Source organism: Typopeltis vanoorti, chromosome 1 (genome assembly GCF_054136105.1).
Source record: "Typopeltis vanoorti isolate ZY-2024b chromosome 1, IOZ_Tvanoo_1.0, whole genome shotgun sequence".
Classification (NCBI taxonomy): domain Eukaryota; kingdom Metazoa; phylum Arthropoda; class Arachnida; order Uropygi; family Thelyphonidae; genus Typopeltis; species Typopeltis vanoorti.
In genome coordinates this window covers 81917673-81944307 of record NC_143549.1, presented here as the reverse complement: position 1 = coordinate 81944307, position 26635 = coordinate 81917673, and the positions used below count along the sequence as shown (strand labels likewise).

At 34.7% G+C, this 26635-nt stretch overlaps 2 protein-coding genes across 2 annotated transcripts in view; both read left to right on the top strand.

The window, feature by feature from the left end:
* The window catches only part of LOC150110142 (locomotion-related protein Hikaru genki-like), a 50871-nt gene extending 45329 nt beyond the window's left edge, over window positions 1-5542 (top strand). The window contains exons 5-6 of the mRNA XM_090398049.1: window positions 4502-4702; window positions 4851-5542. Of these exons, the coding sequence (XP_090254175.1) occupies window positions 4502-4702; window positions 4851-5053 (404 nt within the window). The 3' untranslated portion in view covers window positions 5054-5542. The remainder of the gene's footprint in view (window positions 1-4501; window positions 4703-4850) is intronic.
* A 2479-nt stretch (window positions 5543-8021) lies between these two features.
* On the top strand, window positions 8022-24274 carry LOC150110141 (uncharacterized). The gene is made up of 5 exons (XM_090415907.1): window positions 8022-9564; window positions 17269-17529; window positions 19329-19682; window positions 23701-23898; window positions 23999-24274. Exons 1-5 carry the CDS (start codon window positions 8022-8024, stop codon window positions 24187-24189), a joined length of 2547 nt encoding a protein of 848 aa, XP_090272033.1. The 3' UTR covers window positions 24190-24274.
* Window positions 24275-26635: the final 2361 nt, after the last annotated feature.

The window sequence follows — 26635 nt, the reverse complement described above, 5'->3', positions numbered from 1 at the left end:
TGAAGTTCGGAGTCAAAGGTTGCGAGGGATACTGAAAACCGTCAGCTGTCACCAAAAGAAAATTCAGATTGAAATGATAAAAATTAAATGGATTTCTGTTGAAAGTGCCATTAAATCCATCACTAGAGACCAGTCCAATAATTAATCTAGATGGTATTTCACCTAGATACAGGTTGTCTCGTGTGACATCTGACATACCCTTGGGAATCGAAAAACAAGACACTTGCACTCGATTGATGGGATATAACATGTTTGACTTATCTAACACAGACAAGTGAACCAGTTGAATCTTTGGGTTTATTTTGACTTTGCGGACAAAAAGTGTAGCCTTCAATTAGCATTTGCAGTCAGTAAACAAAATTCAGGAGAACTGCGAACCATACGAACACGAACAGTAACGATGTTGATCAAGTACCGGTCTTAATGCATGATGCCAGCGTGTATTCGTCCAAGCACCGCGACACTTTTGATTGGTTAATTCGAGCTTCGTCTACGCATCCCACATTCACTTTTGGTAAACATATCACTAACATTAGCCACATTATCTTTAACAAATAGTTCATTTGTGAGTTGACTGTTTTTAGCATCTCTCTCATTATTTAGTAGGTTTTCATTATAAGCCCTATAAGGATACGTGTCTGACGCCACATTCACTAGTTTATCTTGGAGAAAAAAGTCAATTTGACTGAACAGGGAGTGGAAAAAATTATTCGCAACACTAACTGAAGAATCTTCAATAGGGTTACTATCATTGTCAGTGATGTGCACACAAACGCGTAGGTATAATTTTCCCAAATCCAAATATTCTTCAGATGTAGCTGGTATGCAAAATTCCACAGGACCTCCACTGTCAGTACTGAATATTGGTTGGCAGATGACATAAGAACTTCTTTCCACACAAATATTGACACGAGGGTGTGAAAAAATATCTAACTCTGACATCATATCCTCAGCAAAAGACGTCATCTCGCTTCCACTTTTTAGTATTCGTTTTTTTCTTCTTCTTCTTACTTCCTTGACCTCGCTGAAGTAATTGGCTCTGAGCTTTTTCAGCAATTTTCCCAGCTTCTGATACTCTGTTTATAACGGCTCGACGTACAGGTACCCCTTCGAATACATCTCCTATCATATGCTGACCGGCTTTTAAGGCTTGACGACCGACAAATTGAGCTGCAGGTTTTAAACGTGGACTTAGAAAGGAGAAGGCACTTCTGAAAATGCTATCTAATCTGTACCCACGCTGTATTGGGGACCCTGTAAACACTTTAACCCCACCTGTCTGCAATGTGTAATATCTGAGATAATCAGTCATCCTTCACTTGTCCGAAGTGTAATTAAACTATTTTCTTTCCCCCAAGAAAGTGAAACAACTCGCCGCTATCAGAACGAATTTCAATGCTAATTGACTGAAATGTTAGTTTTCATAACGGATAATAATCAGGGTGAGCAAAAACGAAGGAACACTTGGTGCTGCACTGAACAACTCTTAACAATGGTGCGCATGTATCATCAGCTATCTGTTCTTGGATTAAATCAGAATAAACAAAATATGCGGCTACACCCCTTTTTATATCAACTGGATATTTCCCAGTGATTGTATCTTTCAGTTTAACACCAATCTGATTAAAACCCAGTAAAAGGCCCAAACCCGGGGCCCTCCTTGGGAAACAACAGGTTGTAATCTTTTGGGACTGTCAGAGAAATGGTGTTGTTTGGGTTCTTTTTTCCAGTAATCACAGAACTCACATCAAATATTGCTTGAAGAAGTTCAGAGAGTGAATTGTAATTGCCATGAGGAATCTTATATACTTTGTAAAATCCTTCTTTAGGTTTTTCGAAAACATTATTTCCTGTGATATTGTTGTTGTCGATAGTGTTGACTCCTCCTTCTCCAACTCCACGTGTCATATGAAACTCATCGTAACCGGAATCGATGTTATTAAATTCTCCGGGGAGATGAATTTCGGCAAGAGCAACTTCCCATTTACCTTTAAGTCTGATTTCGCGTGGTAATTCCACTTGAAATTTCGTTTGCGTGTTAGTAGGAAACATTTTCATACTGGCGTTACTGGGAAGGGTTAAGTAAAACATCGCTACGAACCCAAGAATTATATGATGAGGGATAACCGAGACACTTAAGAAAATACTGAAGCTTTCCTTTCTGTTTGCGCTGTTTAAGTAGTTGTTCAATTAGATACACGTCTTCCGCAAGTTCATTGGGTATATCAGCCTTTTGCAGTTGAGGTTCATAGAAAGTTCCTCCACTATCTCTCCGTCCCAACCGCAAACTCTATATACTACAGGGTTTCTATTAATAACCTGAGCAATAGTGAACAGTTCTCCTGTCCAGTTACCCCAAAACCCTTTTCTAAATTTGTGTATCATCACTGAAAATCACACTATCACCTACTTGAAATATTGGTTTGGTAGTCTCCTCTTGGGTTCAGACACGATCTTTCCAAACACGATCCTCGTTGTGAAGGTTAACTTCCGAAGGAGCCATACTGATAGTGCGGTGTGGTGTGAGGTTATAGTATGTACAAGGGTCGGAAAACAAACTTTCTTATAACTTTTACTTTTAGTATACGTCATCCATTTGTAGATATTTGTTTTCAATGTTCTGATAAATCTTTCTGCAATGGGCGCTTTGATTTCGCTCCTGGTCGTGTAGAAATGAATATTATGGTTCTTAAACAATGCACGAACTTTCTTGTTGCAGACCTCTTTTCCTTGATCAGTGTTAATGTAACATGACACTTCTTTAAAAATAGACTCGAAAGCATTAACAACAGCGTCTGCTGATTTCTTCTTCAGTGTTCGAACCCACACAAATCGGGAAAAATAATCAGTGCATACAAGAAGGAAACACACACCCCATTTCTTTTGCATGGGATGAAATATCTACCAAATCACATTGAAAAGTGTGTAAAAGTGTCAGTACTTTCATTTGATTGCGTTTAAACTTTCTTCTAATGGGTTTATGTCTCACATAAGTAGGCTGTGTTGCTAATCAACTTTTCACGGTTTCATGTGGCACATTTGTATGTTTCTGTAAAGTTTTGATACTTCCCAAACTAACCTGTATTAGGATTATAGTAATCTGCTAACTTTTGCATCACTAACAATACGTTTTTTTTTCTTTGCAGGTGAAAATCAAGAACCATCGCAAATGTAGCAGATGTTTGTTATAATAGCAGTACTATTTATACTTATGTATTTTGAACTGTCTAATTTCATATGGGAAGCAGTATCAAAATCACCCAATCGCACATGTCTCATCAAAGAAATGTTACGACAAGAAAAACACCACATGCATTGGTGATATCTGTAAATTCCTATTTCTGCATATTACATTGTAAATAATATCTGCGAAATAAAATGTGTAAACTTAATGAACAAACGTTTTCGTTGATGTGTTATGCATATTTAAGCAAGATCACTTTTGAAATCACAATGAATTCACACACAATTTATTTATTTATTTATTGAACTTTAATATCTTAAATTTAGACAAATCAAAATATGCGGATGAATTATGAATAAAATATGAATTCGAATATGAATAAAGAATAAAATATGTATGAACTATGGGGGGGAAAAGTGTGTGTTTGAGGGACACCAGCATATAATTAAATTATTCAGAAAAACCTAAACGCTGCCGCCACTAGACTCTACTATACTCCAAGAATTCCCATAGTCTTTTAACAGGAATATACCCCAACCTTTTCCATTCAAAACAGTAACGTCACTTATTTACAACTAACAAATTACGTCACTTATCTTCATCTGATAACAACTCAATCCACGTCACGAATCCTTATCTTATCTTGATCTTGATCTTGTCAGTAGTGCCCCACCAATCACGACACGAATCCTTATCCACTAATATATCTTCCTTTTCTATTCAAAATAATAACGTCACTTATTTACAACTAACAAATGACGTCACTTATCTTCATCTGATAACAGCACACAACACACGAATCCTTATCTCCAACCATCACCCATAATACCATACACGAACAAAACAAACACATGACGTCACTCACACAGATGGTCCCCAGAAAAATTCCAAACATTCTAATCTCATGACATCACACACACACAATGATGGCATCATCTCAACACTAATTACGTCACGATTCCTTATCTTATCTTAGTCTTGATCTTGTTAGAAGTGCCTACCCCAGAAAAATTCCAAACATTCCAAACCCACGAAGTCACACGCACAATGACGTCATCATCTCAACAACCAATCACCTCACGATTCCTTATCATATCCTGATCTTGATCTTGTCACTAGTGGCCACCATACTACTTAGATTATATTCTGTGAAACTTAACTTTTGACTTATTTATAAATGTTTTTATTATGGTATGCTTCTTATAGTCATTACAACACATTTTGTTCAGTTATGTAAGTGTCAGAACATAGATTTCATCATTTTCATTTCTGTTGACTGCCTTGCCATTCTTGCTAACAATTCTTTCTATGTTCCAGCTGTTCATTGTTTCCTTACGTCACGACCACGTGACAGTTCAGTGAAAATGACTCTCCCAGCACGTGTTTCTTCAGATATCCCCGTTTCTACTTTAGGCTTGTTTACCTGCAAGGACGAAGGCACGTTGGAAGGACCATCAAACACAACGTGTCTAGCATCGGGTTTGTGGTCACATGATTTCCCAAGTTGCAAAACAGAAGGTGAGAACTCAGAGAACCGAACCTGCCATAAATTCGTTAATTGAAATCTTTTGACCTTTAAGTATTATTTACATAGTTTCTTCAATAAACGCGAAATCTTTAAAATAAAATATGCTTTTACTTAATTTATTTATTCTTCTTTTTTCAGGTTGTTTAAGACCAGATATTTCTCATCGGGACAACTTACTGTTAAAACCGGATAAGAAGATCTACAAATATAGTAGGAGTATCATTTTTAGCTGTTCATCAAACCATTTAATAATTGGAAATGCCAAAATTCGATGCATGAGCGATGGTACATGGAGCAAACATCCATCTGCGTATCCTTACTGTGTACAGGTAGTCACTTGATTCTCCATCAAAGCCATGATTATTGATTCTTCTGTACAGAACATTTTTCAACAGGTAAAGAGCCAGCGCTTGAAATAGAGCAGGATGTCCTTTCGCTTCTTGTTAGGATCAATGTAAATCAATTCATTGCCGTTCATATCCTTTTATAGTGAAGCATAATTTAAACCCTCGTGCTACTTACATTTATTTTCTTCCCGCATCCAAGCGCCAGTAGACAGATTAATTTCTGAATGAGCATGCTTCTCTAATAGCGATTGTACAGTATTCAAACAACTCAATGAGAATTTTTAATGCTGTATAAAATGCAATCAGTATAAATTACTGTACAATCAGTCCTCTTTGCCTCATTATTTGTAAATAGTGTTAATATTTCTTGTAATATACTCAAGCAGTTCCAATTGTAACCCTTTATTTTATGTCAAGAGGTTCAACGTACCTATTGATTTTCTTTGCTCCACATCTATATGAAATAAACGTTCTAGAATGACATTTTGAAATTTGCGAATAATTTATTCAAATGATATTACTGAGTAAAACCACAAATGCTTAATAATATACTTGTAACAAGCTATATTTTTTTTTCAAATACTTTACACTTCAAGCATAGTTTTAAATTTCACTGCTTACAAGTAGTGATTATATATTTTAAAAATGCAATAAATGAAATAGAAAACTTTAATATTGTATGTTAAAGTTCTGTCAGAATCTATAAGGATTTCTAGCAAAACACTATTTGACTTGAGAGAAGATAATCATTCAATCTTGTCAATTTTGTAAATTATCATTGAATTTTCCAGAAACTATCCAATTTATTTATATACTTCATCTTCTTATGCAGAGAGTATATATGGAGGGGAAATAATTGAAAATACGGAATTGCAACAATATTTAAAGGTGACTTCCTTCTGACAAGTCAAGGAATCTTGAGCAAGTACAGAGAACTACAGAAGTTCCGAAAGTTGGGTGGGATTAGATTCCGAATACGATTTCATACACTCTTTTCCAAGAAATTAACAGGCATTTATTATTTCAATACTAATATTAAAATAAATAAATAAAAAAAATAAACGAACACTGCCTTCAGAAATGTGCATATGAAGAATAATATTAAGGATAAATGCAACATTACTGAGTAATTTAATGTTAATTTGAATTAAAGTGAAGAGTAACTCTGAAACGAATGCTTTTATGGATGTGCAGCCATCGTAGAAAAATACGTTCTGAATGCATATTTGCACACAATTTAGGAATGAATCAAAACATATTTATTCATGAAAAAATAATAAATAATCGAAGATGTATCACCGTTACCCGTACACGGTACTAACGTACTATAGGTTGATCAAACAATCTTTCGTGTATAGACTAAAAATTAAATAAAATAATAATCATGCTTGCCTGTTTTGCTGAATAGTAACCGTAGACAGCTCTCCAACCAACAGATTTCAGGTGCGAATCCCGTCGTGGGCATGGATGTTTGCAATTGTCTTTAATCGAAAGAAATTAATTTCATTGCTCGGTGTGATGCAACCTCCCCGCTTGGTGGAGGCCTGAAGTCACTTGAAATAGTTCCATGTTTGGCCTCTGAATTAGGGCTTCCGACTTTTGTAAAAATACAAAAAATATATAAAATTAATAAAAATAGAAATAAATCTTTCGCTCACTCACAGTACAAATGTAATGTAGGATTCCAACCTTTCTTGGCTTAGAGATAAACAAATAAAAAAAAATAAAAAAAAAACATAATTTATGATATTTGTGAAATAAATTAAAAACATTTGCAAGAAGGAATGCAAAGAAGAAGATAAGCTGAGTTCATTTACAAAAAAAAAAAAAAATTCTATACGCAGATGGATAATTTTTTGGTACGTCTACTGGTTTAGCATAGTAGCGATTAGTCAGTATATGATTCACTTACTGCTCATTTTTTTTTTTTTTCAATACTCCATTAGTCCGGACCGGAATGTCGTTTTGAGGTTAGATTCCTCCGGTGCTTTTGTTTTTCAGTCATGAACAATAAACCGATCTTGAACACATTGGATTTAGTTAAGTGCACATCGCGGTAGAAATATGAATTTGGGTAATTCGTGGTGTTCACTCAGTTTCAACCTTGCGTAAACTTAAGGTGTCCTCGTGGAAGGCGGATGATATATATATATATATATATATATATATGTATATTATACTTGCATGTGTTCCCGACTCAGCCTAGTCGGTAACACATGCAATTAATAGATATAATGCATTACTCTTCTAGCCCTCAACTAACTGTCACGTTCAAAAAACTATAACTTCTTAGAGAAGCACAATTTCCTAATAATACACATTTGGATCACAAAATGTTCAGTAAACAGAATAAAGTAAACCTTTTTTTCCGTTCTAGAAAATGAACTGCGATTACATTCGCTGTTACTCCCAGTGTTAAGGTGCTTAGTCGTCGTTCTGTAATAAGAAAAGAAGGTGTGACAGAGGAAGTAAGCTGACAGAGAGGAAACAAACCAGTACAGCAAATAGGTCACATTTGTTCGATAATCATTTATACAGTGAGAGTGTACCATGTGCATTAATGCTGTAAAGCGTCGTTAATTTTGATTTTAGTGTTGTTAACCAACTGCAGCAACAATTCGTTTTTCAACCAAATGCATTTGTCATTTAAGAGCGTGGAGTAATACTGTGGAAAATCCTTGTGCAAAGTGAGTGCTTGGATAATTTCAAACAAATCTTGGTCTGATGTTATTCTTTTATAATGATCGGTAAAGATAGAATTTATTTCTTTATTCAGTTTGTGATTAGTATTTTTGTGAATGCTTCGCGGAGCTCTGCGATAGATTACGGCAGCTCTTGCATGTGTGACAAATTCACATCTGGATTAGAGACACTCGTGAAAAAATTTAAGTGTGCCCCGATAGTCGAATCACTAACTCAATGTGTGAGTTTTCGATACAGCATTGCAAATCTGAATCATAAAATGAATGCATTTGAAAGAACTTTAAAGGAACTTAGAAATCAGTTAAATAATGTTGCCCGAAATAGTAGACAGGGAAAATCAGAACCATTTACACCGTCTCCTGAATCTCATGTGAATATTTCCAAGGAAATATTAATGATTAAAAATCTTAGTAATGAAATTAAAGAACTGCATAAGGTGAACAATGCTCTGAGTAGAGAACTGCAAGAAGAGAAAGCAATTAGGAAATCACTGGAATTAAAAATAATGACTAATCAAAGGGAACTGAATGACACTAATTTTAGGATACGAGAGTTAAAAGAAAATACTAACAAAATACAGGAGAATGAAGAAAAGGTTAAGACACTTTCCAAGGCGCTGGAGATCAGTCAAATCAGATTTCAAGAATTAACCGCATTAAACAAAAATCAGCTCGAAATTCAGATGAGGGTATTTGAACAGCAGATGAACGAAACGAAGACAAATGAATCGATAATAACAAGACAGCTTAGAAACTTGGAAAATGTAACTACTGCATTTTTTGAAGTCATCAACAACACCTTTTCTCGAAAGATCCTGAAAGTGGAATACGCTTTAACTGGACTACAGCTGAATGACGACAAGGTAACAATTTTAGTTGAGCAAGTGAAAACTTTAAATTCCACATTACGAGAAAAAGTTGCTACTATGAAAACAGCGCTAGAAAAATTGCTGATTAAAGTAACCGAAGTAAGTACAGATCTTTCTACTACTACGAATGTTGTGAATCTTAAACTATTTAGTCTTAATGAAACATGCCTTAAAAACTCAATTGCGGTGAACAGTACCATAGAAAATATTTTAATGGATGATTCTCAGATGAAAGAAAAAATTGAAATGCTCATGAATCACTTTGGCAATGTGACACGTGATATAACGAACATCCAGAAAGAAAATAATGACAGTAAGTTGAAAAGGGAAATTTTTCTTTATAACATGAGTCAGATAATTATCAACTTGCGTATAGTTATGAACCGAGTTGAAGAAATCGAATCCAATTTAAAAACGACAATAAAAACAGCTGACTTAGAGACATTTACTGAGAAGATGGAATCATTTCATAACAGTAACATTGGTTCCCTTATATCACAGCTGTATCAGAACTTTTCAGATTCACTTGCTTCCCATATGGAAGAACTGGATTCTGTGAAGTACAACCAAGATCTGTTAGAAGAAACAGTTAATAGGGTCTACTCAAACATTAGCAACAGTCAGAAAGGAATCCTTGACTTGAATAATTCGATTAATACCCTCCAGAAGCATATAAATGATATCGAAGATAAGGTCACTGTATTTGACTTGAGGGAAACACTAAAGAGAATTCAAGCAGACACGTTTAAAACACGTGATAAACTCAATGAAATGGAACTTTCTGTTGAAGATTTGGTAGCGCGAATGAACAAAATTAACGAGACGGTGATCGAAGGGATTGTAGCAACAAAACAATCAAGTTCTAGACTTTCAGAAGAAACATCTCCTTATAATTATTATAAAAGATCTACCCCAAGTGTTGAATATAAAGCAGGTAAGTTTCTTATATTTCGTTTAGTATTTAGCTGATTTTGATCACTATTACGAAAATCTGAATATAAAGGAAATGTGTCACATTAACGCTGCAGTAAGAATATATATATATATGAAAATCATTCACGAATCTAAACATTTTACTGTTAAAATATAACGGATCTATTTGGCGGCAATTTAGAAGTTCTTTGATGCTTTTCTACGAAGCTTTCTGTGTTGCTTTGACTGTGAAGGTATAAATTTCTGGAGTCGGGAAGATAGGCTTATTCCCGGAGATTTATTCATGTTTCATGCCCTGTATTGAGACTGAGGTTAATGGCATATCTTATTTTGAAGAAATATTCTACATATTAGTATTATAAATTTAACTATCTAGTGAAGTAAGGCTTATTTACCTTCTTGTATGCCGACATAATTACATAAGCAAGTAGCTTGCTTTATTAAAAGAAATATCAGACCTTGCGATCATTTAAGTGAAAATAATAAACAAACCTTAGCAAAATCAGCAATGACAAGATTATTCCTTTATCTTTGCTTATAAAGCAATGGCACAATCTGTTCAACATTAGCATAAAAATATACATGTAGAAGCGCGTTTAATAACATTTTGTTTACATTATCTTCAAGTACTAACGTACATGGCGATTATACTGTGTCAAAACTGTTCTCAAATATTAAACGAAGACTTTTTTTTTCGCTTCGTGCAAAATGCTGTAAAATCACAGGGAGAATAACAATAAAACTCATTTATATTCCACGAAAGCTGAACGCTTTTATCCCTGAGACATTTACTAACATGCAGAGTTAGTTACCCTTCGTCACTTCTGAGATTTAGTTCATTTCTATAACAGCGTTAGACGAGATGGTGAGTAGAATGCAACAGAACAGATTTCACAACCACCCTCTCGTGTTTCTAATCCTAACTAGTTTTTATTGATCAATATCACGTGAGTTCTAAAGTCGATCTTTCTGAATTGTGGAATTATAAACAAGAATTTCTTCAAACATAAAATAAAATAGTCAAAGTCGCCTCTAACGACAGTGTAGCACGTGCATTTGCACGGGGCAACAAAATTGGCCTAAATTATATGAAAAATGAATAATAAAAAAGTCATTTATTCCTTCTCTGTTGAAACCAGACTTCAAGATGTCGTTAGTTAAATTTTTACATAATAAAACTTCATTGCACTGTATATTTTTTAAAAAGCGTAATCATTTAAAATAATGCAGTATTATTTTAATGTAGTGCCTTAACCTGAGGGTAAATGTCACTTAACCAAAGATCAAGGTAACTAATCAGACCAAACAATGAGATAATTGGTTAAGAGTAAAACAATTACAGAAATAGAATTTAAATACATAAATACAGTTGTGCAGTGATTGTTAATACTTCTTTTGATACAATTATTATGGATTTGGCTTTTAAAATAATTTTAACATTCCAACATGTCTAATAAAAGAAAAAGAAAACTGTTATTCGCAGAATATCGCAAACGAAATCGAAACCAGAACGCGATATTCAGATAAAACAAAGCGGGACTTTGCATAAATATCTAAAAACCGAAACAGCTAATGTAATACAAGAGAAAATAAGCGAAAGGACCGAAACCAAAAATTCTGAGCTCATGGCAAGTACTTCTAATTGCGATCTCAGTAATGTCGACATTAGTAACAATGAGGGTGAAAACAAAACTAAAGATAAGAACAAAAAGTGATTTCGTTTTTCCAAGCAGCTGTAATGGTCGGAAAGTTTCATTAAATCATTACACAGAGGAAATAAGCAGAGGAGAACATATTGATCGGTCATGGTTAGTGTATTCTGAAGAAAACGATTCTGTGTTTTATTTCTGTTGTAAGTTGTTCTCCAGTAATTTACGCTTCACTCATTGCTGACGGATATAACGACCAGGGACATCTATATCCGTATCTTAACGAACAAAAAATCTAGAAACCACTTGGAGTCCCATAAGTGGTGGACTGAGTTGTCGTCTAGGCTTAAATTAGAGCAGACGATTGATTCAACGTAACAAAAATTGTTAAATACAGAGGCTCGGCACTGGAAGAGCATAATAGAACGCGTGATTGCCATGGTTCAATTTTTAGCTCAACAATGTCTGCCCTTTCGTGGAACATCTGATAAATTGTATGAACATAATAACAATTTTTTGAAGCTTGTTGAATTAGTTGCCAGATTCGATAATGCTTTGTCTGAATATTTACTGAGTATTTTGTGGATCAGCCCAACATCATCTTGGGAAAAACATTCAAAATGAATTGATTTCTCTCCTCTCTGGAGTAATAAAAAGGAAAATAATTTGTATGGTGCAGAATGTTAACTATTTCAGCATAGTTGCAGACTGTACTCCGACGTAAGTCATATTGAACAATTAACACTAATTGTAAGATTTGTTAATATGGATCCAGGTGATATCAATATAACCATGTGCACTGTTCGTTTCATTCCTGTAGAAGCCACAAGCTCAGTTGCAACTGAATGTATCCTTAAAAAAATGTCAGATATGAATATTTCTATCTCAAACATGCGTGGCCAAGGTTACGACAATGGATCAAACATGAACGAAAAACATTCAGGAGTACAACAACGCATTAGGTATTTGAGTCAACATTTGGATCAAATCAAATTTTAACAATTGAACTCCAGAGCTTTTTTTTATACCTTGCTCTTCTCATTCTCGGAACGTAGTTGACAATGATGCTGCTATGTCATCTAGTGGAGGGATTTCATTCTTTGAAACTGTTCAGAAATTGTATGAGTTTTTCTCAGCATCAACATTGCGTTGGGGAATCCTGATGACGAGTCGGTGAAAAATAATTTCAGCTTCGAGACGCGAAGCTGAAACTCTTGCCCTTAATGGCGGTTCCTTTTCATTTACAACTGGATGCATGCACATTTTGCAGCCAGTTTCAGAAGTTTATCGATCATAAGCAGAGGTAGGTAGGTTTTTATTTTATTTTATTTAAAAAAAAAAACTTTTTAATGACGTCGTAAAAGCCATGATGTTAAGCTAGGCTTCAACATGTCTGATAATAAAGTTTAAATAGTAGTATTAACAAATGAAAATTCATAAATTAATAAAAAATGAGCATAGATAATATAATTTTCAGAAAGAGAGAGAGACAACTAACCTTCTAACGCTAGAATTTTGTTAATTAAAATCAAGTGAAGACGAGTATGTTCGGCTTCCGCAGAGTAAATGCACCTGCTGTAAATTTTAATTAAATTATAACAAAGTGACGTTTATTAAAAGTTAGTTTATTTGAAAAATCAATAATTTTATTGCTCCAGAATTCATCAATATCACAAATACAATCAACACATCCTAAAAATATTGTTTTTTATAATGCATTACTATTAACTTACATGTAAGTACTGCTCATCAGGACTTGTAGAATGGAGAACTGCTAAGTCACGAACAGGTAACTATTATAATATATATATATATATATATATAGTGTAGGCTAATTTCTGACCGATTTCATTTTCAACTGAAATCAAGACAGGACTTTCCAATTCAAATTTCGGCCCTTCTAAAACGTAAATAAGTATTAATAAACTTTAGTTTTGAAACCAGAAGCTCGCGGCTTGCAGCTGTTACCGGCAATAGCAGTAACATTCTTAAGGCTAATGCAAACATTACGAGCAAAGTTATTTTCAACTATATAACGTAGCACTTCAATTGGCGGCGTATTTTCTGGTACAAAGTGGGAAACTCTCAATTCATCAAACAGCTCAATGGCTCGATTTTCTTGATGAGTTAGAATACTTTCTAGATTTTTACATTTGTTTAAAAGCTCATTTGTCGCCTCAAATTTCGATTTAGGAATATATAAAAACGAAAAAAAAATGTGGCCTGTGGTATTCCAATTGTCCAAAACTTTCGTGGGTAGAACTCGTTGCTACGTCAATAACAAGAAAGAAAGACTCAATTTTAAATTTAGTTTGGGGATCAGAAATAGGCTCATCTTTGGCTTCATAATCATGTTGTTGTTTTTTTTCTGCTGACACAGTCTACTACTTACAAACGTTGGTTTCAAATTAGGATCAACTGTAACTTTTCCAGCTAATGTTGTAGCATCTATAAGAAAAGTTTGAAATGATTCATTATTTGTGATATTCGCAAGGCTTTGGAGAACATTTCTTAAAGTAGATATAGATATGCAGTAGACAATTCCATTCTTGTGCTTCAATAATTTACTAGCAACATAAATTTCATTTAAAACATACCGACATAAAACCAAACAACATAAACATTTAAAATCTGTGAGCTTAAACGTTTTTTTAGTTTAGTATTATGATTATAATGTAAATGAAACATACCCACAGACTGAATTATTTTCAATTATATTCGTTCATGTCTAATGACCTGGAGGGAGTAGGTGAGGATGTTTAATTCTAACGAACTTCTTTGAGGACTAGAAGAGGCAGCCAATTTCAATTCTTATCCAAATATGGATAGCTGACCCAAGGAGATCGATTGTTTTCATTTCTATCCAGAGAGGAGAGTACAGCAGAAAACCTCTATCAGTGTGAGTTCTATGGTCGATTTTCTTGAATTATGGGATTAATAGCAAAAATCCAAGAGGAAAATCCATAGTTTTTATTTCCAGAGATTGATTAACTGGGGAACTGGTCCAAGAAAGGTTTTGAAAAAATTCTCATTATTGTCCGACTAGAATCGAACTTACAATGGCCTTTCTTCTTCCAGCCTAGCGCTATGAATGCAAATGCAGTTTCCATAAGGCATAGAAACATTTAAAGTATTTGGATTTTATTTAATCCAGTTCTTAAAAATTATGAAGCATGTTCGTTTTTCTGGGAAATATATAAAAAAATATTAGTCATATTTGGTTTATCAAGGAGTATGCAGTGAGCCGATGATATGAATGTTATATGCTTCAGAAATGTATTGTGTTCATTTTGATATTCGAAAGACAGCAATGTTATCAGCCTAAGCAATGCAGTTATGATACACATGTGAACTCTCAGTATGATCTACCTCTCTCCCTCTCCCGAAAGTACAATAATTGTAATGATAGATGCCCATAAGAAGAATGTACTTTATTTATTTAGCGTACAGCGTACAAGAAATGAAAGAGCAAAACTACATACAGACTAAGAGATAGTCAACCGATCTATGGCACTGTCTGTGAGTAAATGCAAGTTCCTGACGCCTACAGGGAAGGATTCTCTGGGGAAGTCATCATAATGCATATGGTGCATAGTCTACAGAGCAAACTATGCATCATGATGACTATGATGATGGATAGCTTTCACAGCATCACACACACACACACACACACACACACACACACACACACACACACACACACACACACACACACACACACACACACACACACACACACACACACACACACACACAAGGGTGATTATTATATTCTCCATAGATGTAATAAGCGGGCACAGTGGCCCTTGTCCAGTTCTAGCTTTGTTAAGTTGACTCCAGAGGTATCGAGGTAGATTGAATCCGGGAAGTTTGATAGTTGGATCTATAATCAGGTATTTGTTTGCAGTTTCACTTCAGTCTTCTCCGCCAAATCCTGGGGACTGTCATCTGTACTTCCACTAGCCATATGTGAGATCTGGAGGTAAAATAGCCAGCTGGAAATGGAGAGAGATATCTTGATGTATAGGAAAGCATTGGAAAGTACAGGTATCTATGGGAGAGGAGCAGGTCTTCAAGTACCAGAGATGGTTGTCATAGTAATGTAAAGCTGTGTGTGTGTCCACGAGAGTTGAGTGGTGACAGGCTGCAAAATGGTAAAATACTGCGCAATACCAGAGCCAGGGCTGTTCTAAGAGTTAAAATCTCCAATGATGATACCAGAAAGTGGTGGCTGAGTAAATGCCTTGCTTGTCTAGTTAAGTAGAGGAGGCTTATATACATTTTAGATTGAGAAGTTTTGTTCAGGAGGATACCAAAGAAAAATTCACTTTGCGAATGGTCCAGAGATTCAGAGTTTCTCTTCAAATTTACTTTTGTGTAGATCGCCACGCTATGTCTCATCAAGTTTATCATTGAGAGGAATGTAGCCAGGAATAATAATATTTCATTGTGGTGTGGTGAGTTTCCTGTAGAACAACAATGTATGCTTTGCGTCTGAAAGGATATTTTTTAGTACCTCTAATAGAATAGTCAGGCAAGTCCCGATGTCGTTGTTTGTTTGTTTGGTTGTAAAGTGGTTATGTTGGTTCATTTTTAAGGTGACTAAATGGTTTGGAGACTGTAGTGGACTTTTCGAACATAGCCATCAACCTAAGCTATGGACACGAACCTTGTTGACCTGGGAGACGTTCGAACCACTATGTCTACTTTGATACTGTGTGTGTGTGTGTGTACTGTGCTTAATTCTTGTAGGGTCCAGGATATCACAGTTGGCATTTGGATCCTAAAGTGAGGTGTTAGTCAGATGTTGTTACTTCATAGCCGGGGGTGGGTACAACCTACCATCAATCCCTGAAACAGAGACTGTTCCTGATATGGAGCAGACACCTGTGCAATCAACTACAGCGATTGTCAACCAGGTAAGGTGGACAATCGCTGTAGTTGATCTTCATGTACCTCCCCTAGGGCATGTTTATTTAATGGCGGCATGGGATGCCATATCACATTGTCGTCTTATGGTTATCTGGCGTTTTGGTATCAGAGGCCTTGCCAAAGGTCACTGCACTACCCCTGATGGCAATGCTTCTGTTAGTCCGGGATCGCTTAATCGTCAGGTTACCCAGCTTATCTTGCACTATCTGTTACCTGTGTACCCGTCTGGTTGCGGTCAGCTACGCCACTAGGAGTATATTTCAAATCAATGAAGAGCTCTTTTTAAATTGATATGGCCTCAGGAGAAAGGCAGCTCGGGACAGGTCAAGGAGTAAGTCGGTTAAAGGTACTTGTAGATTATAACATCATGGTATCAGGTAGGTATTGTTACCTACCTTCATATCAGGAACAGAGACTGTTCCTGATATGAAGCAGACACCTGTGCAATCAACTACAGCGATTGTCAACCAGGTAAGGTGGACAATCGCTGTAGTTGATCTTCATGTACCTCCCCTAGGGCATGTTTATTTAATGGTGGCATGGGATGCCATATCACATTGTCGTCTTATGGTTATCTGGCGTTTTGGTATCAGAGGCCTTGCCAAAGGCCACTGCACTACCCCTGATGGCAATGGTTCTGTTAGTCCGGGATCGCTTAATCGTCAGGTTACCCAGCTTATCTGGCACTATCTGTCACCTGTGTACCCGTCTGGTTGCGGTCAGCTACGCGACTAGGAGTATATTTCAAATCAGTGAAGAGCTTTTTTTAAATTGATATGGCCTCAGGAGAAAGGCAGCTCAGGACAGGTCAAGGAGTAAGTCGGTTAAAGGTACTTGTAGATTATAACATCATGGTATCAGGTAGGTATTGTTAGCTTACCTATCGACTACGGTCAGACTATACAAATCGCGTGATTCTAAGTAGTACTGATCTAGAGAATAAAACTGACAATCTTAGTCATCTCTATTAAAATGCTACACATGTGCAAATATTCAAAAGTAGATCAAATTAAAATTCATAAATTACATACTGTGAAAATTAATGTCGTATCCGTTTAAAAGGGTGAAATTTCTTAGATATTTCTTTCCATCGAAATATCAGTAATGCGTTTTTTCCCCACTAGTCACTCCCTCGTCACAGAGCTTATCCTGTCCCATGGTGCCAATCCAGGACTACCATCATGTGATAGTATCTTACAGAGGAAAACCCGTAGATGCTGCCAATCTACTGAAAAATATTCCTTCAGGCGATGAACTTGTTTTCCGCTGTGAGCACATAGGAAAGTTTCTTTTGGAGGGTAATTCCATAATATTTTGCCAACGAGGGAAATGGAGCAGCTCTCCACCCGTTTGTCAAAAACTTCAGGATGAGGCAGAAATAAAAGGTACATTTTTGGAAATTACTTTAAATTTCTACTTATATTTTCACATACCATACAATTAAATAAGGCTAATTATCTCTTAATCTGTATTGCAGTGTTTCTTTGTGGTGATAGTAAATACGCGATAATGATAGTAACATGAAATTATGCCTAATTACAGTTAATATAAAGATTCGGTAACGGATTACTAAACTAGGATAACAGCTAGATAATCTAATTAGTCTGCGAACAATAATATAATATTTGTAATGAAGACAATAAAAACCAATCTGTGGCTATGTGAACACAAATAGATCATAAATAATTAGATGCTATTTCTTATGCTATGAACAATGCTACGTTATGAAGAATGCTATTTCTTATGGGAAAAAAAGCATAATTAACATATTTGTTTAGACAAATCCATGAACTAAGCTCATTCCTTAGGCTCATTCATTGGCAGAGTATACTGATGTTCATAAAATCGGATGCATTTGTAATAAGTTGAATAGATTTTAATTTTCGAGATAAAATATGAGGGGTGTCGTTTTAATAAATATATAATGCGTCTTTAAATTCTGTAATAATCGAACTAGTCCTTAGGGTTCGAGGTTATAGGTGAAGTCTGATGATTAATTTCGAGCTCCACTTTAATGTGAAGAATAAAGAACTCTCATAGGATGCACAAACGAATAATCCATCATTTTGAAGAAAAATTGAACACAATAATTTGGAGGAATGACAAATTTCAGTAGCCATTCCAAAAGCAAAAATTAATAAATCGTTCAATACCTTTTCATTATTCAATCCGATTTAAAACAGTTATTTCGGTAAATCAATATATGCTTTCCTCCCTGCTTTTCATTATTGTGCAACTTGACTGCAGTATTTTTAGGCCAAGAGAACCAACTATTACGGAAAATTGTAATAATTTTCATATTATAAGAATACAAATCTGAGTTTCCCTTTGAGATAATAAACCGGCCTACGTACAGTAAAAGATGATTAACTCAAACTAGCTCAGTGAAAGTGGCGTGTGCTAATTACCGCACTAGACTGACAGACGAAAGAGCGCCGTAAGTTAAATTCTAGCCTAAAGAACTTTTACTAAGACCGGTTCACGAGTTAGCCGATCTCCAGCATGAAAAAACAGTTTCTTTTTCCTGAAACTTGGATTTTTCGTCCCGTAAACTCAAGAAAATCGACCGTGGAACCCACACTATTTTCAGATAGAGACAAATTGTGTTAGGATTGGAGACTACAAGATGGCAGCACTTGTCAGCCGCTTCTATTTCACCTGATGCTAGTTGTAATTAGTGATTGTCTTGGACCAGCTATCTCTCATTAGACATCTCCTCAATTTCAAGTTTGAGAGGGCTAAAACGACATCGCTTACTTCTTACAAGGGTATAAAATAGCTGATTTTTTATAAGAAAAAGAGAAACAACGAGAGAAATTGAAATTGTCAGACAACTGCCCTCCACCCTTTGCTGTCAAAGATAGTTGAATCATTGCTATCGATGATATCAGAGGCAATAGGAGAATAAGAGAATACCGGAAATTACTGCTACCTCGTCGTTCTATATTCTAACAGGCATATATTATTATTTGAAATAATCTGAGTTGTACGGTCAATGATCTTGAGTTGCTAGGTTAAACAGAAGAGAAAAGGGCCTACAAAACCTACTCTAGAACTAATCATTGCTTGATTTCTAAATAATGTTTTCATAACATATTGATCAGAATCCTTTTTTTTAATTACTCCCTGTATTCACTAAATATCACGAAAATAAGTCATTTTTCTTTCTTTCTTTCCCTTGCAGTGAATAAACCAAACAGCCCTCCGGCTATTGATTTCGAGCCACCCCCTAATAATCCTGGCAAGTTTGTAGGGGTCAGCGACAATGGCACTTTGGTTGTTTATCCGGGAGCTATGTACTCTTTGATATGTTTCTTTCCCCGTGATATTGGAACTCCTGTGTGGATATTTAATAACACGGGAACCAAAACTCACACTGCTATACAGAACGGCCGTACGTCATGGAAAAAAGAGAAATCTGGTGGGAAAATCTTTAAATATCGTCTTACCATACCATTTGCAACAGAGGAAAAGAGTGGCGATTATACATGCATGACACCTACAAATCAGACACACACAATCAGAGTTTCTGTACAAGGTAAGGATTTCATTTTGTATATTAAAAAAGTTATAATTATAAGTATTAATATATTTAATTTGGAAATAATAATAATTGACTGTTTCAAACTTAAATGATAATAATCGGTATGTTTTAATTTTGAATCATTATTTAAAAGTTATTAGTTTTTAAAATATTTTAGATTTTAGATTAAATTATTTTCGATATTAAGGTAAATTATTTTAAATAATTAATTCATATTTCATATTAGTTTATATGAGTCTAATAAACGATTTGTAGTAGGATTTATTTGAAATGAACTGTGCATCTGTGCGTACTATTTTGTAGCAATTGTTCACACCAAAGTTCACATTTATGCGAAAATGGAATAAAGAAATGGAGATCCATAAGTAATATTGAGCCAAAGACACAGACAAGTAGGCTTATCATATTGGCTAACAAGAACCAACAATTAAGAAGTTTGATCATCTGACATCGACGTCAACTATTCAGACAAATTTTTCTTTTTGAAGGGACAATCAATCATAAGGTAAATCCTTTAAGTTTTTCCACAGCACTAGAGAGTTTATGGCACGAATTTATTTCGAAATGGTCAAAAGCAAATTCGCATCATACTAAGGACCAACACATCACTCAGAACTCATAATCTAGATGACTAGCAACGGAAATTAATCCCGTGTAATGACTTGTAACACTCCATAGTCTTTTAAGTCTGATAAATGTCTCTGGATACGGATAAAGTCAGAAAAATATTTTCCACAGTCATATCTTTATCAACGAAAAAATATGGAAGTGAAACGCATTCTCTCAACACGAAAACCACCTCCTAACATTTTCAATGTAATCATATTGAAATATTGAAATAATTAATGTAATCATATTAGAGTATGATTACATTAATTAACCTATTCTATAGGTGAGAATAAGGTGGATTGGTTGTAATGCATATATTCCAAACTTCTAGCTCTTCTCATACATTGATGTCGAGAACAAAAATGTACAACAGCACCCCATATCGCAAAGTAGTGATGGGAAAAAGAATTCATCGTAGGCCACCTTCATGAGAGCGCCTTCCTAATACTTTCAACAACAATTAGCAGGAACTGTTATCTTAAAGGTTAAGTTCTATCAGAAAGGGTTTGCTTTGTTTATATTTCACGTGTTCCATGACTTCTAGTAGGGAAATGTGTGTGAAAGATTGGTTCTCTCTTTAATCTTGTTTCTTCTCGAAACATAACTAAACGTCTATATTCACGTCTTCAACCTCAGCAAGAAGATAACTCCAATCCTATTACGCACATTCAGTTGCCGTTTGTAAGCTCTCTATCACCAAAACTGGCGAAAATTATGAAGAAATTCAACATTAGAACTTACATCACCACCTTACCAAAACTTCGTTCTTTCCTGAGTCAACCCAAACAAAAACACGACCAACTTCAATTTCCAGGAGTTTACAAAATCATCTGCAACTGCGGTAAATCTTATTATGGACATACAGATAACTCTCTCTCACTACGTCTTAAGGAGCATCAACGTGACATCTCTTACAAGAGAACCCGTGCGAGCGCCCTCTGCGCTAACTCCAATCTAGAAGAGCGCCAACAGCAGATAGACTGGAACCTTACGACCACTATCCATAAATGCGGTGACGAACTAGAGAGGTATCTTAGAATCAAAAGAAATAGTTCTGGACCAATCACACATGAACAATAATTTAAGCTACAGCTTGCCTGACTCTCACAGCGCAACGATTCAATTCTGGCGCTCTCGAGCCAGTAGCCACTCACGTATGCCTCACGCTAGACCTGCCACGCGGACACTAGTTCAAATTTGACTGTTACTATTTCTAATTTGTTTTATATGAGAAGTCAATGTTTTTTAACTTCTTATTTTTCCAGTTCTTTTGTATTTATTTACATACCTGAAGAAAGTCGGCGTTCCGACGAAACTAGTCATGTTTGATTAAAGTTTTTATCATACATTTCTCGGTGTTCTTAATCAGTATAGTTATTATTTTTTAAAATGTCTACAAGCCGATCGAATAGAAGCTATAATATATATACAGAGGCATCTCGCTAATCCGAACCTCTTTAGACTCCGAACACCCCAGTAATCCGAACTGCGGTTGGAAAGAAAAACAAGTTTTATTTATTACGTATTATTATTTTGTGTACTATTATTTTTATTTAATAATTATTATTTTAACTATTATTATTTATTTTATTATTATTACAATAAAATATAACTACTACGGTGATACACAAAAAGAGGAAATTCAAAACGTGCATAATTTGGTTAAAAATATAAATCCAGATGTTGAAATTTCACAAACAGATGTTACGGAGCGGATTACAGGTAGAACCGAAAGTGGATTTGAAATCAAATCAGATGCTGAAATTATACTGAAATTGACGCTCCAAATGAATTAGAAGAAGATGATGATGATGATAAAGAACTCGAAGAAAAAAAAGTAAAACATGAAGAGGCAGTCGACAGTTTTAATATGTGTATGGAATGGGCTAAGCAGAATGATACGCCATTCCACAAAATTTTATTGCTAATGCTGCTCTGTGAAGAAGCATTCGAAAAAAGTTTAGTTTCCAAGAAGCAAAATAAAATCAGTGACTTTTTTACAAAGAAATAAAAAAAATTCTTTTTTGTGTTGTGTACAAGAAAGTGATATTTTTTACGCAAATTAAGTTATGTACTGAACTATGCAATTTTATTAATTCAGAATCCCCAACAATACAGGTACATACAAACTAAATTTTTTACTAAAATAAACTTGTCTACTGTATTATGCTTTAAGTTTTACGTTACAGTACAATAGCTTTCTTTTCTATCAGTTACTGCATTTATTTACAGAATTAAATTGAAGTACACCATTAGAATCTGATTATTTTTGTCTTAAACGCTAGTTATTGTTGTCTCTTGGGGGAATATTCGCCAATACGAACTTTTCGCTAATCCGAACGAGCACGGTTTTTATTAGTTCGGATTAGCGAGATACCACTGTGTGTATATCTATATATATATATATATATAATTAATTGTTTAATTAATTATTAATCAATAATTAATTATCAATTATTGATTAATAATAAAAAATCAGCTAAATTACCAATTTATTGTTATTAATTTATACATTACAAAATAACCAAGGTGTTCGTCAAAATTTCAGGATTTGTGAAGATTTCTGTAGTCGAAAAAAGTTAAAAAGTTTGAGAAACACTGGTCTATATTCTAATCCCCCACTCTCTTACTTTACCCAACGAATATAAAATCAGTTGAAAACGAATCCTTACGTCATAGATATGTCTACTGAAGAAACTATATCTCTGGGTTCGCGAAAAAGTTGAAATTATTCATTAGTTAGAACGTGCTGCGAAAAAATTGAAGAATATAAAAAGTTTTCTTTGTCATCTTCAACAATATTGATATTACGGAACAAAATAGAAGTTGACATATCGCACTGAAAAACAACATAACCGACAAAAAAAAAAAATAGAAAGTGGGAGCTTACAAACGTGCATAAAGCATGGCTTCAATGGCTCAGGAATAAAGAAGTGCCGGATTCTCAATAGACGTCCGATCTTGAAATCTCAAGTAGAAAAATGTTTCAAACAACTCGGATGCAACGATTTTGCGTGTAAAAACGATTGGCTGGATCGATTTAAAAACTGACATAACATCGTAATGTCGGTCAATCGTTATGCCCACCATAACGGTACTTATCAATAAATAAGTTCTACTGTATATTAATGTCGTCATGACGATGATTTCTTTTAATTTAATTGCCTCTATGTATACATATAGAAGAGATGCAAAAGGACTCAATTTTACATTCGCAGAAGTGTGAGAATCTAGAAGCATCTAAGCTACAGTGTGATCTATGAACCAAAACAGTTACCCATTCCCTCTTAAAAGTGGAATTAAATTTAAGTATTTTGGCTAATAAGAATGAGATAACTGCATTTATGTTAGAATGATACGATGTGTTATCTTGCTTCTAATAACTCAATCTTAAACATTCCAGCTGTTGTTTGTCCTCCAATATCTGCACCACCTTTCGGCTTTGTGCAGATTCGTCCAATACCACATGCATCGGAATATCCACTTTCCACAGTAGTTCAATTTACTTGTAAACACGGAACAACACTACATGGATCGTCAAATTCAACGTGTCTGGCAACCGGTCTATGGTCACATGACATCCCAACTTGCAAGATAAAAGGTAATGATTTATTAGAGTAATAATCATTGTACTAATTAATATGCATGAAACAAATTTACGAGATTCAATATAAGTATAATAAAAGATTTTCTATCCGCAGGGTGCAAAAGACCAGACACCACACAAAGAAAGAAGTTGTTCTTGAAACCAAACAAGGAGATATACAAATATGGGGAGAAAGTCATATTCGGTTGTTTAGATGTACTTTTACTGACTGGAACTAGAAAAATGCTATGTAAACCAGATGGCAGTTGGAGCAGAGAGCCATCAAAATATCCCAAATGTATATAAAGACATGAATTTATTCCAGATTCTAGAATTGTCCAGATTGTCCTGTTTAAGAAGTATAGATAAAATACGTATAACTCGTAACAAATGTTGTTTCATTGAACACAACTATATCAAACTATTTAATGTTACATAAGTTTAAGTTTTTTCTCGTCCTTTTCTGTTCAAATTATCGAAAAGTTTCTGTTTAAATTTCTGAAATAATTATTTTATATTTGCTTCCGTTAGCAGGAAAAATCTCTTCTTGAAGGTGGTGTAGACCAAGCGGAACTGTTGACTGCAGATCAGAAAAAATCAGCTTCTCTTCAATATGTACTGAGTATTTCTTTATGTTATATGATAGAACAGGATTACACATGATTGCAGAAGTTGAATTACATGAGGAAATAAAACATTTCATGTTGTGAATTCATTCTGCATTTTAATTACAGAATACCCCTTGCTTGATTGAAGAATCTCTGGATTGTGAACTCTATACATGTGCAGCATATTATGACAGAACTACATTATTAAGTACACATTATACTACCATTCTGACAACAATTTTCCCCCTAATTAATCTGTTATTTGTTAGGAATGCAATATTGTTAGATGTACTTTTCCGACTACCACTTCCAACTGCACATCAGTCTGCCTACATTGCGGTCTTCTGGGTTTTTCTCTTGTTATCACATCAGCAAACAGTCCTTCTAACCTGTCTTTTCATTATGAGATTATCCAGTCACACTCATCTGCAGCTACCCAAAAGCATGTAAACAAGCCTTTATGTAGCTTGTTTCTACAAAGCCAATACAAGTTAGCGATCAAGCTATCATCCTACCCACTTCACTTCCCCTTAATTCTCTCGAAAGCGAGTATTGGGATGAAGTGAGCCTTTTACCTTTACTAATAAAATAATTCAGTCTTCAAAATTTTCCATATTCAACGCCTTAAACACCAATTTCTTCACTATTATGAAAATCGAATATATCTGAGTGCTATCAAAACACGGTTTTGAGTTAAATCTCGGAAGTGATTTATTACGTCACTCTATCTTAATTTTGATATTTTTCCAATTTCGTTTCAATGTCAGTTTTCGTTTCTTTGGTTTCGAATTTAGCTTACCTTGAGATTAACATCACCTGTGTTGGTCTGGAATGTGATGCACAATAACTTTTGCTTTGATCGAAATTACTTTAACTGTCCAAAGCATTCCATGGAGTTTCGTCGTATACCGTAATGTAAGGTTCGTTTTGATATATTTGCTTCAGAGGACATCATAATGCAATTGTTTCATGCACAGAATGAGCTCGTTCGTAGGCAAACTTTGTACTTTTAAAAATAATGTAAATACCATTTTAAAAGCGTCTCTTAAGCATCATATGATCATGAATTACGAGAATGTACGTATTGGTATGCATTTTTTAAATACTTTTAATCTCATATGTGCGCTTTTAAAAGTGAATTAATTTTCTTGTTGTAAGAGAAGGAAAATTAATTCACGATCATAGTTTATATTTAAGATGCGAATAGCCCAATATTAAATATTTGGTTTTAAAAGAGCATTAAATGAATGCATAATATTTGTGTGTATATATATACTTAAATAATCAGCCAAGTTTTCTTTACAATTGGGATCTTTCACACTAATCTTCATCAGCAAATTTATCTCTAAAACAAATGTTGCAACACAGATGAGCCTAATAAAGACCTGTCTCTGACCAAGAGTTCGCGAGCTCGAATCCCACCCTATGGATGTTTGTAAACTTCTTCTGGTAGACACTTCCCCCCCCCCTCACACACACACCTTGATTATCGGAGGTCTGAAGTGATCTGATAAAATTTCATGTTAATTCACTAGAAAACGGAAATCGATTATCTGATCTTGTTTTCTAGTGAGCTAATATGGAATCTGGGAGTAATATTAAATAGGTTTACAATCTATTTAATATTTTGTTTTGTTTTTCAAAATAAGAGGAAAAACAAAATTAAAACATGAATCTTCGGCATATTATATTTAATAGATTACGAATCTTTAGCTTATCTGATATTAGAAGTACGACCAGAAGTGTAATGATCACTGAAATTTTCATTTTTAATGAATTTGTAAAAATTATCAGAAAATACAGTTTTTGATTTCAATCGATATCACATTTAAATAATTTTCAAAGACTAGGAATTTCAGTCCTCCGTCAGGAGTTAAGGAAAAATCTACAATGCATTTGGTTCATTTTTAGCACTTTTGAATAATATCACAAAATGTTTATAATATATTTCATAGAAAATGAAGCGGTACAGACTTTTAATAATCCTGGTGAAACAGAGATGCAGTCAATTCACTATAACAATTGAAAAGCGTCAATTTCAGATATGTCCAAAGCACACTGTTTTATTTTGTTTATGGTGGGAAAGTGCCTCTTGATGAAACGAAAGCAGTTATTCGAGCAGACTTACTTAGGAAGCGTGTCAG

What these genes read in the sequence shown, in the direction of transcription:
- LOC150110141 (XM_090415907.1), top strand. Translation starts at nt 8,022, where the DNA reads ATGAATGCATTTGAAAGAACTTTAAAGGAACTTAGAAATCAGTTAAAT. An exon ending in GGATGAGGCAGAAATAAAAG is followed by an intron (nt 17,530 to 19,328) that starts GTACATTTTTGG and finishes TTTCCCTTGCAG; the next exon opens with TGAATAAACCAAACAGCCCT. An exon ending in CCCAACTTGCAAGATAAAAG is followed by an intron (nt 23,899 to 23,998) that starts GTAATGATTTAT and finishes TTCTATCCGCAG; the next exon opens with GGTGCAAAAGACCAGACACC.